This window comes from Poeciliopsis prolifica, unplaced genomic scaffold (genome assembly GCF_027474105.1).
Source record: "Poeciliopsis prolifica strain line A6 unplaced genomic scaffold, Auburn_PproV2 SCAFFOLD028, whole genome shotgun sequence".
Lineage (NCBI taxonomy): Eukaryota > Metazoa > Chordata > Actinopteri > Cyprinodontiformes > Poeciliidae > Poeciliopsis > Poeciliopsis prolifica.
The window spans coordinates 514,917-533,894 of NW_026562403.1; the positions used below are offsets into that span (position 1 = coordinate 514,917).

The 18,978-nt window shown below is 39.8% G+C and overlaps 2 protein-coding genes across 5 annotated transcripts in view; both read left to right on the top strand.

Moving 5' to 3' along the window:
* Positions 1-1,992, top strand: part of adgra2 (adhesion G protein-coupled receptor A2) — a 45,996-nt gene extending 44,004 nt beyond the window's left edge. For all 3 annotated transcript variants that reach the window (XM_055049058.1, XM_055049059.1, XM_055049060.1), the window contains one exon: positions 31-1,992. In XM_055049058.1, the coding sequence (XP_054905033.1) occupies positions 31-1,435 (1,405 nt within the window). In that variant the 3' untranslated portion in view covers positions 1,436-1,992. The remainder of the gene's footprint in view (positions 1-30) is intronic.
* Positions 1,993-3,684: 1,692 nt separating this feature from the next.
* rab11fip1a (RAB11 family interacting protein 1 (class I) a) lies at positions 3,685-18,675 on the top strand. 2 transcript variants are annotated; one of them, XM_055049011.1, is made up of 6 exons: positions 3,685-4,396; positions 11,377-11,810; positions 11,943-12,864; positions 14,338-15,987; positions 16,546-16,648; positions 17,520-18,675. In XM_055049011.1, the coding sequence occupies exons 1-6, from the start codon at positions 4,047-4,049 to the stop codon at positions 17,721-17,723; spliced, it is 3,663 nt and encodes a 1,220-aa protein (XP_054904986.1). In that variant the 5' UTR covers positions 3,685-4,046; the 3' UTR covers positions 17,724-18,675. The 2 variants fall into 2 exon arrangements, with proteins under 2 accessions (XP_054904986.1, XP_054904987.1); XM_055049012.1 differs by lacking the exon at positions 14,338-15,987.
* The last annotated feature ends 303 nt before the right edge of the window (positions 18,676-18,978 follow it).

The following is an 18,978-nucleotide window of genomic DNA, read 5'->3' on the forward strand; positions in this document are numbered from 1 at the left end:
GCATTGACCATCCTTTTCTCTTTTTTTCAGCTGCTGGCTGATCTGGCGCTCAAGTCTAGGATCTTTCTTTGTCCCTGCTGGTTTAGTGGTGTTGGTGACCTGGATTTATTTCCTGTGCACTGTGCTTCGCCTGAGGCACCGTGTGTCCAAAGAATGCACAGGAACCACCCCGTCCTCTCCTGGGACAGAGGGTCATCCTGCTCTGGCAGGAAGCACCAGCCTGCTCTCCACAGACTCAGCAGGGAGACCTATAACCCCAGCCGCCCCTCCAGAGGATCAGTACTCGCTGAAGACACAGTTTTCTATACTGGTAGCCACCCACTTCCTGTTCGCAACGCTTTGGTGTTGTGGAGCCATGGCTGTGTGGCTAACAGGGCGCACAAGCTTGCTGTTCAGCTGCCTCTATGGGATTGTCGCCACAGTTTTAGGGGTGTTTCTGGTGGTGCACCACTGCTTTCGACGCCGTGACGTGCAGACCTCCTGCCCAGGTTATGGTCGCTCTCATCCTATGTCCACTTACACGAACACTTGCACCACTGTAAGTGGAGTGCAGACGTCGGAGCAAGGATCGCAGCTCTTCATCAACTGCCATCCACCCCCTGACTCTCACAACTCGTCCTCAGCCAGGTCATCGTCCACACCAAGTGGGATCAGTAGCGTCGGACCTGGGCCGTGCAAGCTCACAAACCTGTTGCAGGTGGCACAGGACAATCCCAGTAATGCTTCAAGAGTCCCTACAGGCAACAACACAAGCACCAGTACAGACAACATCACAAAGCCGACAAACAATGTTCTTCCCTCCGTAAACTCTTCGGCCCCGGTACATCCCCAGAGAAAAAAAGTGAGTAGCAGAACTAAACAAGGGAGTAGTCAACATTATCATCGAGGTGAGGGCAGAGGCCACTACCGCCTGAAAGCTCTGAGGACTGCTGGAGGGGGCAGTCTCGGCGCTTTAGGGCCAACAGGTTTGGAGCACCTCAATTCCTCGCATGCTTTTTACAAGCAAGCCACAAGTGAAAATGGCAGCATCCATCATAGTCTCTCAGAGAACCAGGCCACCCTGCTGACCAACGGGAAGCGAGTGGGGGAGTCGGCAGCCACCAGCCCCTCTGAGGGGAGCGACGGGGGCAGCAGCGGGAGCCGCAAACCCTTCCCTCTGCCGCCCTCTGCTGCCAGCAGAGTGGCCATGCACAGCAATCAAAGACGATGCTCCAGCAGAGACAACTTGAAAGTGGCAGCATCTGCAGAGCGAGAAACTAAGCGCTGCTCATATCCTTTGAACTGTGTCGCCAACACCGTGTCCGGGGCTGCTGCCCCAAATGGCACCCTGAAAACCTCAGTGCTCGAGCTCGAGCAGGACATGAGTGGCACGGACCAATCCCAGAGTTCTGTTGGAATGAGAACTGGTTTGTGGAAAAGTGAAACCACAGTATAAATTTTGAATGAACTTCTGTGCATGACCTTAATGAAATGACTGGGTTGTGTTTTAAAGTCCACTTAACAATTATATAATTTAAGATATAATATCATGAAGGCATCCAGGACCCTAAACTGGTATGTTTGCCTCTGTAGCTTTGTAAGTTTGATGTGAAATATTAAGGCAGTTTCTGTTAAGCATACACATTTATTTTAATCACTTTACAAAAGAATGTGTAGAAGAAATTTTAATTTGGCATCCTATGTTGTATTTTGGATGTCTCATGAAAGCTTTATTGTTTTAGTTGTAAATTTTCTATGCATTTGAACTACAGCATAAAATGGAGTGCAAGCCGTCTGTTTCCAAAGCACATGTATATGCATTTAATCTGAAGGAAACCTTTGACACTTATGTTAATGTATGTGCTCATGTATGCACTTGTATGTTTGCAGTGGTTGTGTGTGAGCGTGTGGTGTGTGTGCGCGTGTGTGTGTATGTGCACACACACAAAGAGAGCTGTGTATGAGTGTTGTACAATCTCAGAGTGAATTAAAAATGTGGGATATTTGACAATAGTAGGAGTTACCTGTTTTCTGATAACATTCAATAATTTATGATTTGAGAAGAAAACAATATACAATGCCTCACAAAGATATTATACGTCATAAATATTTTCAGATTTTGTCACACTGAATAAAATTCAAGCGTGTGTTTTATTCTGTTGGAATGAACAGGGTCACATATAGAGGTGTATTTTATTCACCTTTGTATGTGATCGACATGCTAACTAGCTTACTGTATGACACGTGATTAAAGGAATGTATGATTTGCTAAAAGCTACATGATTTGATCTAGTGCTGGTTACATTGGCAGGTAATATTTATGAAGGAAAATTATATATATATATATATATATATATATATATATATTATATATATATATATATATATATATATATGTATATATATATATATATATATATATATATATATATATATATATATATATATATAGTGTTCTGTCAGATAAAATAGCAATTGTGATATGACAAAATGTGAAATGTTCAAGAATATACAAGGCACTCTATGAGGAAAAAAGAGTTATTCTTAAATGTATTGACAACTTTTACTTTCGACAAAGACTTTTTTCCCCCTAAACTATGTTGGATTTACTGCTCTGATAGCAGCAAAATATTTGAGACTGAACATTTTCCAAACACAAAAATCAAACTTTATTTCACATACATAAATGTGTTATTACTATGCAGATGTTGAAGTCCTTTTCATTTTGTTTTCACAAAATACTTTATATGCACAGCAAACACAGGCGTACCTCTATTGTTTGGGTTATTTCCTTTATGTTTAGGAAATAACCCAAACAGGAAAAAGCATGTCTGCCCACAACACTGTAAAGTTTTCCATTGTTCAATGGGTAAGATTAGCAAACTTACTATTTGCTAATCTTGGGTGTTTCAACGTGCAACTGATGATACATAATTTGTGGGTAAAATTACTTCAGTCCAAACCAGGATGTGACTGTGAGTCACACCTCTCGTGGCAAACTATTTTAAACTCCCAAATAGATCCGTTCTACTCACATGTCCATCTGAATTAAGTTGTCCTGCAGGTTTAATAGTGGCCACCGTATGAATATTTAATTGACAACTGGGTGTCTTCCAAACAAGTTTAAGTTCCAGTGAGAGGTTTGCATACAATACACTGCTCATCACTATGATCACATTCATTATGTGTTTTTGACAATGCATTTAAAGATAAGTTGGTATTGAAACATGTTTCGATTGATTTTAAAAACAAGAATTGAGTTTGCACATTTGAATATATTGTAGATTTTCTCTAATCCATGACATGACAAAATTATACATTCATGGTGAATTTTAGACATATGACCACACATGCATTAGAACAAATATCCTTTGGCAACACCGCAATAATCCCAACACACATTAAAACTCTTTTAATAAAAGTTGTTTGCATAATCTCCCTGACTCACCAAAGATGTAGCATTTAATTTTCTACGTATAAACACAGACATATGTTTAACTTATTTTGTGTTTGAAAATGAAAATTTGCATAAACATATTGTGGTTTGTCATACCCTCTCTTAAGTTCTTACCTTGTCCACAGCAGTGGGACAAACAAATTAACGGTTCTCATAACATCTTCTCTGTCCAATCATAGTCGGACTTTAAAGAACTGTCACTTATTTCAGCCAATCAGAGGGCCATATGCAAACCTGTGGGTGGGGCCTGAAGCCATCAGGGAAGTGAGCTGTGAAACTTGGCGGAGCTCTAAAGAGGGAGTTGTGTTTTGTCAGTCGCTCTACAGAAAACCACTCAGTGAAAGATGCATTATCGTGGCTAGCTCAGCGCAATGTTTACCAGAAGTTAATAAAAAAGGCCCGTAAGGGTGAAGAAGGACGGTGGACTATCACGACACCGAGCTTCCTGAACAGAACAGACGCTGAGGTCATCGACACCTACAACCACGGAGGACGGCGAAGCTGAAGAAGTAAAGTTCACGACAAGGTTGACCAGCACTTACACGTTTTGACGTTATTGTCACGACACAGCTCGAGTCAACTTTCAGTCCGACTTGACGGACTTTTAGAGATGTCTCTGCTCGACCAGAGCCAGCAGTTGTTCCCAACGGGTGTTGTGGTAACGGTCCATCAGGCTCGGAACCTCCGGACCAAGGGCAAGAGCGGCACCAATGACGCCTACGCCATCATCCAGGTGGCCAAAGACAAGTTCTCCACCTCGGTGGCGGAGAAGTGTGTCGCTCCGGTGTGGAAAGAGGAGGCGTCGTTCGACCTCCCGCTCTTCCACCCGGGAAACGCCGAGCGCTGTACGCTGTACGTTATCGTCATGCACCGAGCCCAGGTGGGGCTGGACAAGTTCCTGGGCCAGGCCGTCATCAACCTGCTGGACCACCATGCAGAGAAGTCCCGCAAGAAGACGGAGTGAGTGGCTTCAGAGACGTTTTCTTCAAATTGGGTCAAACATTGTATCGTTGGCTTCAGTCCAGTTTTGATTATGATTCGTGAGGTTCATCCTAGACGCGCATTGCAGCTATACCTTCTCATTTAAAACTTTATTACATTGACAAGTCTACTTTACAAAGGGAAAAATGGCCAACCAAAGTAACTTTACTGCACTAAAAGTACATTTTACACAAAAAAGACCCATGAGAATTAATTTATTTCCAAATTTCAAAACGGTGAGATTTTACCCAAAACAAAAAAGCAACAATAACTTTCATTCTAAACCTAATATTTAACTTGTTAAAAAAAAAAAAAAAGGAAAACTCAGAAAACATCTCATTAAAATTACTTTGGATATGAAATAATTGCACTCTACAGTCAAAAAATGTATAGAATGAAAATCAAATGAAATTAAAATGTTAAATAAATTACGCAAGACATGATAATGTAAAACTAATTTTAATTCCAACTCACTTTATTCAGTGAAACAGCTCTTCTACAGATGACTTTAGTACTTTTTATTAAAATATCCTTTTTACTTTACCAACAAGCTCCACTGAAACCAGTTTTTTCTTTTCTTTTTTTTTTTTAAAGAGGAACCTGATCTGGGTTGAACTTTCATACACCTTTAGAATAATACCTTAGATACTGAGTTTTATTGAGGCCAACGGTGTCCTTTTTCAGTCCTCAAGGGTTTATCTTCTGAATTAATATTTTAGAAACCTTCCAGCTCCATCACGGTTGAGCCGGTAATGGGTTTCAGGCCTGCATATGGAAGGCGTGTAATAATTAAGCCGTATGAAAGTGTGAACTGTCTTAAAATGAAAAGAAGCAGGAATGTATTTATGAGATTTTTCTTTTTTTTTTGGATGAAAATGTTTGAACCGTTCTTTCCTGCATGTCTCAGAGTTGAGGTTTAATAGAAAGTCTTATATTGGGTCTCCTGTTATTAGTTTTAGTTTAGAAAAACATTTACAACATTTCACTGCTTTGTCTGTCATCAATAGACAAGCTCCAAATATTTGTCTGGCACTTTTACTTGTTAAATTGGTCTGACGCCAAAAACATCCAATGACAGAGGCCTTTCTGTGTCACACAATGCTAATCTCACTCATACGCATTTAGATGCGTACACAGCATGTGTCCACACCCAGATGTGCATTACATAAAGCAGGGTGACATTCGTGGTTTGACGTACGGTGTGAGTGTTGCCACCGTCAAAATAACACTTCCTGATTGTTGAATTGGAAGGCTCACGCCCTCTTTTGTTAGAAAATGTACAAATAAAAGAAGCCCAATTTGGACTTTGTGTTTTTGTCACTCTTGATGAGTTTTTATGATTTGCCTTTATTTTTAAAGTGACCTTTTTGAAAAACTGAGTTGAGACTGAAAATTTTTTGCAACCACACAATCAGGAGATCCCTTGACATTGCTCTGAAATGACCTCATTGGTTGTGATATCTATGACATCTGTTTGCTCAGGTTGTTTTTATAGCTTAGTGCCGAAGTTCGGATCTTGCTGTTTCCACCTCCTTCATTCTTCCTACACACATTGCTCACTCAGACTCCCACAAGGCTTAGTGTGCAGACTGGAATTGGATGCTCTGCGTTTTCCTTGAAGTGTGTGGTGTTAGATTACTGTCCTTCCTCCCTGTTGTGCTGAGACAGTGTGTGACATTGAAGTCTTTGTTTTCTACCTGAAAGGGAGACTTTTGTTCTGTTCTGTTTCTTATATAAAAGTTGTTTGAGATATGCTGTTAACGCTTTTTTTTAACAATTCGTTACTGAAAATAGGAATTATTTTTCCTTTATTGGCGTTAGGATACAATATGCACTTCTGTAGCAAATAATATCTTTAGAATGTAATAAAAAAATAATTATTATCCTTCTAAACATATTTATGAAGCATAGGTTGACATCTTTGGTTATCTTGTGATTTCACTGATTAGGGCTTTACCTATCAGTCGTTACTAATTTCATGGTGTGTTTCAGATCTGACCTCTCAAATACAATCTTTAGAATTGCAACACTGCAACACTTAAACATACATTTTAGTCTACTTTAATGTAATTATTATATGTTGTAGAGATGCACCTATTGGTTAACTTAAACAAGTTTGGCACCAATTGGAGGTCAATAATTCAAATGCTGACCAATCTGATTTAATTTTTTCTCTATAAATACTTACATTAAAATTAAGAATGTCCACTATTTCTCTTTACAAATACATCAGTATTTTTGAGTTTAAAATACTTAGAGCCATAAACTCGAAGCATTTGGCTCAAAGCCAAAGCTCAAAGATAAATGCAGATTTTTTTTTTTTTTTCTGTGGGATTTGTCAGTGAAACTCGCAGCAATTTTCTTTCCTTTTTTTCCTTTTAGTCATTTAAAAAAATCTCCAGCTGTCGGATGAAATACTGGCAGAAAACCAGAATCTCGAGTGCACCTGATTTGATTTTTTATAATAATAAAAAAATCTGATAACATTTCTTTTCTAAACTCAGAAGACGGTGCTGTTGAGCAATGTGTGACTTATGGGTAATTTCAGTGACTGGCTGATAAAATGGAGCATCAGTCGTTTATAAAACGTCGCCCAAAACCCACAGTTTAGCTCAACATGTCGGTGAGAAGGCAAAAGACGGAAAATAGGCCCCTGACTGGGCAGACCCAGGTACATTAATGACATGGTGGGTGAATTTGATTGACCCAAATTCTGCTGTGCCAATAATTCATTGCAAAGTGCCTTGGGATGTTTTTCCTAGATACCAGTATACTGAGGTCATCATGGGGGAAGGTGCAGGTGTTTCAGTCGCGGTTCCCTAGTGTCAGATGTCCAGATACTTGAGCCTCTGTGTTTTTGTGTAAACATAGAGCGTAGCAATTACATTCAAAGTTTCTTGTCTTGACGTATGACCAAAGCTAACAAACTCACCCAGCAGTAACACTGAACTTAATCAAAGCTGAACACTTCTTTCTTGTAGTGCCCTTAAAAATATTTTTATTTATTATGAAAGCTTCTCCTAACAATTTAATATTAGTGAATTTTGACATTAAAGACATAATATGAGAGAGATTTTCTATCTTTTTTGTGTGTGTGAGGCTCCTTTGATTAGCTTGTTCCTGCTCAGTCTCAGGTTAATCATTACATTTAAAACAGAAGTGCTTTTAGCAGTTAACAGAGAAAACCTGTCCAGCAGGACCAGTAAGCACATAACGTCAGGTTTAAAGCTCTATTATATGCAAACAAACAGAACTTGAAAACAGCCTGACATCCCTTTTAATAACCACCTCAATGTTTTCACTTTTGACACCCGCCCTGCTGTAATTGCTATGAGCAACAGCAACAAACCTTTTCTCGCCTGACTTGAGAGTGTTATTGGCCTCTCCTTGTGGTTCATTAGGGATTGTTTGACTCAGCCATTTCAGTTTAGGGAGGATGTGAAATATTGGAATTAGACTCTTTGTAATTCCAGCTGATTACTGCACATGCTGTACAGATCCTCTCTGCAGGCTTGAAAGTGTGTGAGGAATGTTGGTTCTCTCCCAAACTTGTTTCCTGGCTGTTATTCCCACAAGAGGGTGTCGAGATGTGTGCTACGACAGGAAAGCTCAGTGAAGCAATCCCACATGGACTGCAGATAACTAACTTGTTGATTGCAGACAAGCCTTTATGCACTGATTCATGTCTTAAGCAGACCTCTTAATCTCCTCAAATAATATATAGATAAGATTAGCACATTCAGGAATTTGATTTAGAAAAACATTGATTCATAAATTTGTACTTAAAGTCAGAGAGCTGTAGGACTCTCCCTTCAAAGTTAAAGTGAAAATATTGGCCATTCTCCCCACAGTATTAGTATATTTATGATTAAAGCAGAAATGACCAGCCTCTCATTACTTTGTTTGTTTTTGGTTTGCATTTTAAAAAGGGCTGTCCAGAACACTCTTACCTGTTCTTACAGACAATAAGTAGTGATGCTGCACAACAAAAAGTTTGGGGTGTGGACTGGGGGTGCATGAACAATGCTGCAATTGTCTGACTTTGTTTGCACCTATTCTCACATTGCAAAAGCACCTGGAACAAACTGTGCAAAACTTAATGATGCCAATCCGCTAAGACAGTTGTTTAATTTTGTTCAAGAAGTACTTGAAGTGGAAGCTATTAGAACAAATCCGGCTTTGTGAGATTTTTGTACAGCAAATGTATTGTCCAAGTTCACTCTTCACAAGAGCTAGCTCAAAGGTCGGTTCACACGGATTAACTACGAAGCTGCACAAATCCCCACACGAAAGTTCATATCCAAAACCACATCCACAGCGACAAATTATGTTCATTCTTCGGTTTTTTTTTTAAATGAAAAAGTTGTTTTGCCAAACGTTGCTTAAAATTGATAAGCTGGCTCAAACTTCAGTTTGCTTTCAAATTGTTGTCACATCACCTTTAATGTCTGCTCTGCGAGTTTGCTTGCATCATTTTACATCTCTGATTCTTTGTTCACAATAACTGTAATTTAACATGGTAGATTTCCAACAACCCCACTTACATTATTGTTGCCAGAAAGCATAAAATACAGACGTTGCCACTAAGATAAATCATTTAAACTGTAGTCACTTTAAAAGTAGGAAACATTCCCCTAATCTCAATAATATGTCATATTATTTTGGTGAAACATCAGCTTGGTACATTGAATGCATAAAGGAGTAAAGTTTAGCAAATAAACATTGTGCAGTAATTCTATTTAATCATATTTTCAAATATATTGACATTGATGCTTTTATGATGCTAAAAGTGGGTGTGGGAATGAAACTATGGCATCAGTGTCAGGTTTCATTTGGGTTTATCATCATAATAAATCACAATTCTGAAACTTTTTTTTCCCCACTAACAATAATTTCTCCATAATTGTCCAACAATGTCAGTATAACAGCTTGTCTGCATTGCTTACATACAGCACACAACCTCTAAGGTTGGCAATGTCTGTTCTATTCACAATAAAACAAACAAAAAAAGTTTTAATTTTCACACAAATTAATAAGATGCACACTGTTGTAATTTTTCTGGTTTAAAACAAGTTTGTTAGATTTTATCTTCAAAATGTATCTTAATGCCATTAATAACTGTTTCCATTTGAACATGTCCCCAAATAAAACTAAACATTTTATTTTGTTCATATAATCTAACTTATATTACCTGAAGTAGACATGTGCATTGTCTTGCTAACATTTCAGGTCTATTTGAAAACACTTTTTGTCGTTAAAATTAAACATTTAATTGATTTGAGATTCATATCTCAGGACATGAGATTATAGAATTATTCTCTGGTCCCACAGTGTTATTATTTTTTTTTTTACAGACCATAGGTCAAAATACAGAGGCGGTGTGCATGTGGAGAAAATTTGAAAACAAACAAGCCTAGATTGAAACTCTTGTAAAGCTAGTTTAAGAGCATTATCTTAGTGTTTCAGGTTGGGGTGACCTCTCTGCTCTCTTATCAGTGAGGAATTTGGGTTCTCTTGTCTTTACGGCATGCCTTCAGCTGATTGTGTTTACTGGTATTTTGTCAAGCAAAGCTCTCCTGGGCGTCTTTCCATAACATTTCATGAGTCCTAAGGATCAAATTTTGATAATTCCTTTAATCCTTGGAATTTTTTTCAAGCCTCTGTCTGTGGGGGGTCATTTTCTTATTATTTATGCTCCACATTTTACAACAGAATCCGATGGTTGGAGTATGTGGCTTCTAATCAGCTTCATGCCTGTGAGGCGTTCAGCTCATGTAGCTGCTCCAAATTCTGATCCCACCCTCAGCTATGCAATTGTTTTGAGGCTATTGTGCTGATATTTTCAAAACTCATTTGGTCTCATTTTTCCAAAAGTAATTTATATTGATAACTAGGGCGTTAATGTATCAATGTATTGCAAAAAAAAAGAGAAAAAAAGATGTAAAAGCAAGACAAAATGAAGAAAACTGTGCAGCTGTCATATTTGTTAGAATGTTTTTTTGCAGTGCACAAACTGACACGTTGACAAGAATCTTGAAGAAATGCAACAAATATGTCAAAATATTTCAGGGTGCGAACAGTTCGAGAAATCTGAAAGCTAAAGTGACAGGCTTACGTAAACACCATCGCTGAGCTCTTCTGCTGTTAGTAACAAAACATAAAAAAATAAATTCAATTTTGACCTTTACAACAACTCTCTACCTCTCAATAAATGTTACTTTAGGTTTGAGAAATTTTGGTAAAAAGACATCTAGAGAACAATTCTTACAAAATGGCTTCTTTTATTTGGTATTTACTTTAAAGTTTTCTCTATATTTTTATTAGGATTGAGATTTGTGTAGAATTTCTATACTAAAAGCGTCAAAGATTATACCTATAAATTATAAGACAAACTGAGGTAGCCAGCAATTACTAATTATGACTTATTTCAAAGCTTGCTGGGTCTCTTAATTAACAGGCATTCAAGCGAATCCTTTTTTCCCAGCGTTTCAGCTGATGAGGTCATAAGCTTCTTACGTTTTCAGACCTTGGAGCGCCCTGCGTTGGCTGGAGTTGTTTTGATTACACCTGAACTCAGCCTCGGGCATTTGAATGGAGAAACAGAGTTCCTGTTTGTAAAAATGGTAACATTTTAGATTTCATGTTCACTTTGCTTATTATAAAATATGTTTCTTGAAATGTTTAGTTTTTTTTTTTTTTTCTTAGTCACATACGAAAGTCAGTCCCAAAAATGTTTGGCTAGTATTATTCCTCCTGTGTTCTGTACAAATCAGCTGTCTGAACTGATCCAAAGCAGATTTTATTAATAAATGTCTCAGGCCAGAGTTTGAGTTGCGGTGTCATATTAAGGGGATAGTTTCCTGCAGGGGGAAATCTGTGCATATAAAAGCTTATTTGAAGATGTTTGTCATAAGATAAAATGGTGTCATGTCATGTGTCACATTCTGCTCTTATTACAGCTGGTACAAACTGGTGGACAAGACTGGAAAGGAAGACAAGGTGCGAGGGGAGGTGCTCCTCGATATCCAGTTTATGAGAAACAACATGTCAGCTAGCATGTTCGACCTTTCAATGCAGGACAAGCCACGCTCTCGCATCTCTAAACTGAAGGACAAAGTCAAGGGAAAAAAGAAGGAGGGTCCTTCAGACTCTGTCTCAGCTATCGTCCCCCCCGTCAGCCAGGTGCTCACAGACAGTGAGGGGGAAGCCGATGCGCAGTCGCTGAATCAATCTCCCGGTGTAAAGAAGTTGAAAATCAAGAATCCTTTTGCCTCCAAATCAAACTTGCAGCGCAACATCTCCCAGTCGTTGTCCACGCTCGGGACGCTCCCTGAAAAGAACTCATCGCTCTCTGGCAGCCGCTCCTCTGGCCTCAATGTGGATTCCTCTGAAGGTAATTTGACCTTTCTGCATGCTGCGTGCTCTGTTTGTGTTGACATTTCTGGCTTCCTTCTGCTGTGTAGTTCTATTTAAATGTGGTGTTTTGCATCTCGACAATGACATCATGCTTCCCTTCCTCTTGTAGGAAAAAAGAAATTCAAACTCCTGGGGCACAAGCGAACAGGAAGCTCTGACAGCAAGGTTTCTGTGGGTGCGTTCTCCTTACTGGGCCGCTCCAAGCACAGCAACAGCGAGCAGAACAACCTGTGCATCAACGGCAGCCACGTATACACAGAGGAGGCCGAAGCTAAAACCGGATCTACTGTCAGTCTGAACAGCTCCGGTCTGGGTTCTGTGGAGGACGTCCACAAACACATGTCTGTCTCTGCAGATGTCAGTAAAAGTGTAGTTGTGCCTTCATTCAGTCATGATTCTGCAGATAAAGACCTAGTGGAACAACAGCGCCATCAAGTGGAGGAGAATAGAAGGCAGGCTGAGGAAAAGCGCATAGCAGAGGCCAAGAGGTTGGAGGAAGAGGAGAAATACAGGGCAGAGGCCAAGAGGCTGCAGGATGAAGAGCAGCGCAGGCAGCAGGAAGAGCAGGAGAGAAGAAGGCGCTATCTAGAGGATGAAGCAAAGAGGAGAAAACAGGAAGAGGAGGAAAAGAAGAATGAAGAAGAGCGCAGGAGGCTGGAAGCAGCTGAGAACCAGAAGCTTGAAGAGGAGCGCCGGAAAGCAGAAGAGCAGAAGCGCCAGGAAGAGGCCTCCATGAGTGAAAGGCTGTCATCTCTGTTCGGGATGATCCGAACGAAGCCGGACAAGAAGGACGAGGCGCAGCAGCAAAGCAAAGACGAGCAGCCTCCTACAGCAACAGAGTCCAAGAGCCATGACCTCCACATCTCCCACCACTCCACTAATCCATTTGACAACAACCCTCTTCACTCAGATCCGCCACCTGTCAGCAACGAAAGTCCGTCTGACCCCCAGAAATTCAGCCGCAACCAGCAAACACCTTCTGCCACGCTCTTCCTCAACCGTACTGCCAAAGTGTCTGCAGTCAAACCCAGGTACGTGTTCCACTGTTTACACCAAACCGCACCAGTTATGTCATTCCATTCACTGCAGCGTTGTGACCCTGAGCCTTTTCCTAGTAGTCTTGCTTGACTCAAATGTAAATACCCTACCATATACTTTTGGGTTTTTTTACCTAAGCAATGCACTTCATAAATGGACACGCATACTGGAGCTATATTCACAGATACTTTAGAAACATGTAGTTAGAAATTCTTGCAATCTTTCTCTTCATCATCCCTGCAAACACTGACACTGGGGCATTCCACAAGTTTTCATCCTCTACATATTCACTGTGACTCTGCCTTTTCAACCGAATTGCGTTATCTCAGCTCACAATGCCAGCCAGTGGTTGACAGACCTGTTAAACTAGTTCATCATTGAATGGAGGCGTGGCTGTTGTTAGGAAAGATGCTGCTCAACAGGTTGTGGACTGACCAGAGCTCATAAACAGTCACTAAGCCGCGGCGTCTCTCTCTCTCTTTGTGCGACTCTAGACTACGGCTGATTTTTAGCTTTTCTTTTTGTCTCTGCTTGTCTTTTGGGCTGACTTGGAGGCTTTTTGGTCAAGATGGTGAGATTGTTTTTGTTCCCCTTTTTGTTTTACATTCAAACTTGATTTCTAAAAGGTTTAAGTGGTAACTGTGTGTAGACAGGGCAAGGTTGTGTCTTTTCAAGGTCACATTAAACGTCATTCGGTTTCTTCAGATCTTGTCATGCTGCTGTTTTGCTTATTGTATCTGATATGTGGTGATCTCAGTGTACTTCACAGTCAGGACTGAGCAGCAGCTAAAAATAAAAAATAGAAACCACTAGAGTCTAGTGGTTGGCCTTTATGGTCAACAGTGGAGAGCTAATTATTTTTTATTTTATTTTAGCAGGGGAACCATTGTTTTGATTGGGAACGCACCATTTCCTCTTTTCCCAGCCAACACTAAACACTTGTCTTTGAATTATGACACACTTATCATAGTTTTTATAGATTTTTTATTTTTTTTTCAAATTGAAATATAACATGATATAAAACAACAGAAAACCTAAGCTGCAAACTAGTTCTATTGAACTAGTTTGAGTTCAAGAGAAAATTATAGAATATGCACAATTAGGATTTAATATGTATATACCCAACTTTTATGGGATTTTTCAAACCTCAAAAAAATCCCACCTGAAAGTAAATTTTGTTCGTAGATTGGTGTATAGATCAAAAACTGCCACAGACCTTGACTTGATCCATTTCTTGTGAACAGTGGAGATGTCTGATTTATTTATTTATTTTTTCTCAATATTTGACCTGGTTATTACTATTCCATGTTAATCTTGAGAATTGATTTTTATATCTCTATATTTTCTTTTTCTTTGTCTCACAATTTGACGTGTGATGCCCTGGTTTAACTGGTGGCGGGTTGTATGTTGCTAAAAGCGACTTTGGTCACACTGACTTGTAGGCCTTTGTTTTCACTTCCTGGCAGATTGCCTCAGATTTTGGAGTCTGAACCAGCTGACTACCAAAGCCCCAGTCACCCTTCCCCAGCCCAGTTTGAGTCTGCCCTTCCTAGCGTTCCACTAGATTCCCCCAATTCCTTCTCCAGCTTGCACTCATCGTTAGCGCCACCTAACGTAAGCCCATCTGGTTCTCCTCACGGCAGCACAGAAGATTTATCCTTTGTTGGATACAAAGGATCTTCATCCCCCATGGCAGATTACAGGAGATCAACCCAACCACCCTCGTATTCTGAACACAGAAGCCAGCCTGTAGAAAATCAGGTTCCTGTCAGAGAGTTCAAGAACCCTGCGTATGTAGAGGAAGATGCATCACAGCAAAAGAAGGTTTCTCTGCCTCTTCCTGATTACAACATGCTCTTTCCCCACAAGAGACATGGTGTGAAAAGCCAAATTCAATGGGACCACCTGGTCTCAGAGTTCAGTCTGAAGCAAAGAGACCGTACACTTGAACTTATGGGTCCCGAGATGAGTGTGGATGGACCAGTAGAGGAACAAAGTCCTCAGTTCCAAGTAACGCAGGGGACTCCTGCTATCAAGAAACATCAGGACACCAGACCTGTGTCATCAAAAAAGGTGGCAGCCCCTTCTCCGCCTTCGGCCACAGCCTCTCAGGTCCCTCCCACAGTGGGGAACTCCAGTCAGAGACAAGGTCAGAAGATCACTCCTCAATCTCTCCAGAGGTCCAGCTCACCTGCAGTCCCGTTATCTGTAAATGCATCTTCCACAAGCACCGGAAAGTCAAGAGATGGAGAAAGGAAAGTGCTGTATTCCTCAACTGCGGCTACACCTACACCCAGTCGATTGGCTGCTGCTGATACAACCCCAGCAGATGATCAAAGAAAAGTCGCCTCGAACAAAGAAGCACCAACAGCTAAACCAAGACAAAGGGCTAGTGGCACGAAGCCAGCAAACGAAGAGGAACCTCCTGCAAAGGCAAACATCCAAGCATTGTCCAGTTTAAACAGCAGCATGAACAAGAAGGAAAAGGAGAACTTTACACAGTCTAATCAGTTTTCCAGCTCTGAACGCCTACCTCAAGACTCAATGGCACAGCTGAAGCATGATCAGGAAGTAGATATGCAAAGAAAACAGAAACCTGGAAAAACAGAAGGGATGCTGGGTAATTCTGATAACACCTTAGATCAGTACAAACCATCTGCTGATGTAAATGGCTTTGATTCAGTCAAACAAGGTGAGAGCAGCAAAAAAGATGAGCAATCAAACCCGGGCAGTCCCGCCTTCCAAAGGAGGAATTCATCGAGGAGAAAGATTCTCCCGTCCTCAATTCTCTCTGAGAACGTTTTTATGCCAAAGCAAGAACCAAAACCTAAAGAGGCAACAGCCTTACCCACAGATAATCAGGTGTTCTCTGCAAGAGGTCTCTCCAATGCATCTGTCCCACTGCAGTCTGAAATGCATGGGAAGGAAGATCAGTCAACAGCTGAACCTTTCACTGAGACTTCAGCTTTTCCTTCCTCGCAGCCTCTCTCTGTTCTTTTGGAAGAGCCAGCAACACAGGCAGAAAATATGTCAGGGGGAAAACCGCTTTTGAAAGCGTGGGTGTCCCCCTCTGAAGCTCAGCCTGTCAATAGTGGACAAGGATTGAGTCCACGCAGGTGAGATTGAACAGGCTGATTCCTGAGTTTGTATTTGGGAATTTTTTGTTCTGATTCACTGTTTCCAACAGACGGCTCCTGTCTCTGGTGAATTTATTGTTTTTCATATGGATTTTGGGGGTTACTGTTGACTCTGGCTCTAGAAAACTGTCCTAATTCTGATTTTTATTTTTTTGTCTGGAATCACTTTGTGGTGGATGATTCTTCAGGAGTCCTTATGCTTATTCACAAATTACAATTTCATTTGGGAATGGCTAAAGGCTCCATTTAAACTTTTGGTTTCTACTTGCGAAACACTCTTAGCTTCTGCTCTTTAACATCTCTTCTTCTTGCTCCAGCACTGTGGCAGCTCTTTGGAAGAAATGTGTCCAAGGCATGGAAAAAGACTAACAACAATAATGCTTTAGAAACCTCCAACGCATAATATGTGGTCTTTAAATTTACATTAACTGGTTTTAACATCTGTTTATAATCTATTGTTAGCATTTTGTACACCAGTACACATTTTATCTCCTATGTGGATTTTATAGTAACCTAAACTTTTTTTTTCTTCAACAGGCCACATCCAGTGAAGCCTTTGAATTCAACTGAGCACCAATCCACCAGCTCCTCTGCTGTAAAAGAGAGCAGAGTTTGGGACACCACCTCTGGCAAAACTAAGGTAAGCCATAATCACTCATGTTACAGATGGGGAACATGTAAAAAATGTAAAAGAAAAAACACCTTTGAGTGCAAATATGTATAAGTATGTTTACAATTTCAAATGTCTATCAACAACTCGGGATTTGATGCTGAAGGAATATTTTTTTGAATTACAACAGCTACTACTTATGATGTTGGTCTTTGGAGTTGATATTAAAATACAAATGAATTATTCAGTAATTTTGGGAAGGAATTGATTGCAACAGATATTTATTGAAGGAGCAGTATCATGTAAAATGTACTTTTCGAGCTTTTTCTAATGTTTTATAATGTTATCCCCCCTCAAAATCTTGTCCTAAAAATTCTGATTAATCCACTTAAATTCATTTATTAGATTATTTTTTTCTTACCAGGGAAATTTGCTCATGTATGAGATCAGTTTGTCCAGGTTTACTCCCCACATGTGCATTTATTCTCACAACAAAAGTCTTGTTTGTCATTCATTCTACACAAAACAGAAAGTTAAATTCTTCTTTTTAGATTTCTCCCTAAAAAGAAAAAAGCTGCCACTGCCTCAGTTTCAAATTTGTTTTTGTAAAACATTTTGAAAACGCATAATTCTTCTTCACAATTATGTACTATATTGGTTTTCTGTATCACTTAAAACCCCAGTCACAAATAATTGCAAAAACAAATGAATGTTTGTTTTTGCAAGGCACTGTATGTCACTAAAAGGTCTAAGAAAATTCAGGTTGAGAGCTGATATAGCTAACTTTTTTTTTTTCACACTGTGACATGTTGTGAATGTAAACCGGTCTCTTGTAATACGTATTCAGGCGTTTTTCTCCAGCAATGGAATCACAGGATTTCCCTGTCTTTGTTCGTGTCAGTTGGAAGAGTCGGGGGAAAGCGGCCCTTACAGCGAGCTGACAACCGAGGAGCTGGTCAAGCTGGTGGTCAAGCAGCAGACTGACCTGTCCAAGAAAGCCGCCAAGATCACCGAGCTGGAGGAGTACATCGACAACCTCCTGGTTCGGGTCATAGAGGAGAAGCCCACCATCTTGCAGGCGCTCAATATTACCAAGCCAGTGTGAGGGATCAGAGCGAGCCTGGCTTATGAACTCCTTATGTCTCAGCAATGTGTTTGTACTGTTGTTGTTCAAAGAGGTAGATGCACTATGAATGTCTTTTAATTATATGCACTTTTATTAGTTTTAGAGGGGAAAAGTTTTCAGAGAATTTTATCATCACTAACAAGCAACAAAGCTTTAGAAATGACATAAAAGACAATATTTAACTTTAAGGTACCGCCGTTTGATTGGGTTGTTTTAATGAACTTTATGTAGTTTACTCAAAGGGCAGAGACTATCCTTTACCTCTTTGATCTCTTTTCTCTGGTGCTCTGTGTAATTTACTGCTTCCTGATGATTCAACCCTTTTCACTCACTCCATCTTTCCTCCCAACGCTGAAGTCTTAATTATTGTAGTCTATATTTTTGTATTATTTTTGAAAGCATCTGTTTCGTAACCTGTTAACAACATCCATCACTTTGTAGCGAACACTAGAATATCACACTGTCCTTTCAATCTTTTCAGGGATTTTGTGCCCTTTGTTGCTGCAGGGAGCTGTTGTTTAGGAAACTGGTGGCTCAAAGCAAGCAGCTACTTCATAATGTGTGTTATCTGATTTTGTTTTTAAGCAGAATATACACAGTTCAGAATATGAAAAAGCAATAGTACCAAAACCTGCCTTTCTATAATTGATAAATGTATCGATCACTGTGATTGTCTTCTTGTATGCGTTTAACATTAACCAGAGATAACACTAATGCAACCTTGCCTATGTCATACTAATTAAAGCCTTTGCAGAAATATTTACATACACTATGTAGGCGACTGCCTTCAAGCCTTTTTTTCCAAACATTTGATGGACAACATTTCCTTTTCATTTCTGGAATGCATAGCTTGATGAAGTATTTATCCAACATATTGGTACATCAAAATTTGTAATTTTGCTTTATTTGAAATAAAGACCGTATTACCAGATTGTTTGTCTGAGATATTTTCTGTTCGACAATACCAAGAAGATCTAGTTTGTATTTTGACTAAAACTATACTATGGAATTTGGTATGAAAACAAAAGATTTGTGCCATTTACAGCTACAATCTTTAATTGGTTTCAAAGCAAAAAGCTGGGTTTTCCCACTTGTGACAGTTTTGAATTACACTAAGAAGAAGAATGTTGCCCATTGTCAAAACCAACAAGATATGGAGCCAAAGTGTTTCCATGATAACGTAATGGCATGACCTATTACAACAGCTTGTACTAAATCAAACCAAGTTTTTTTT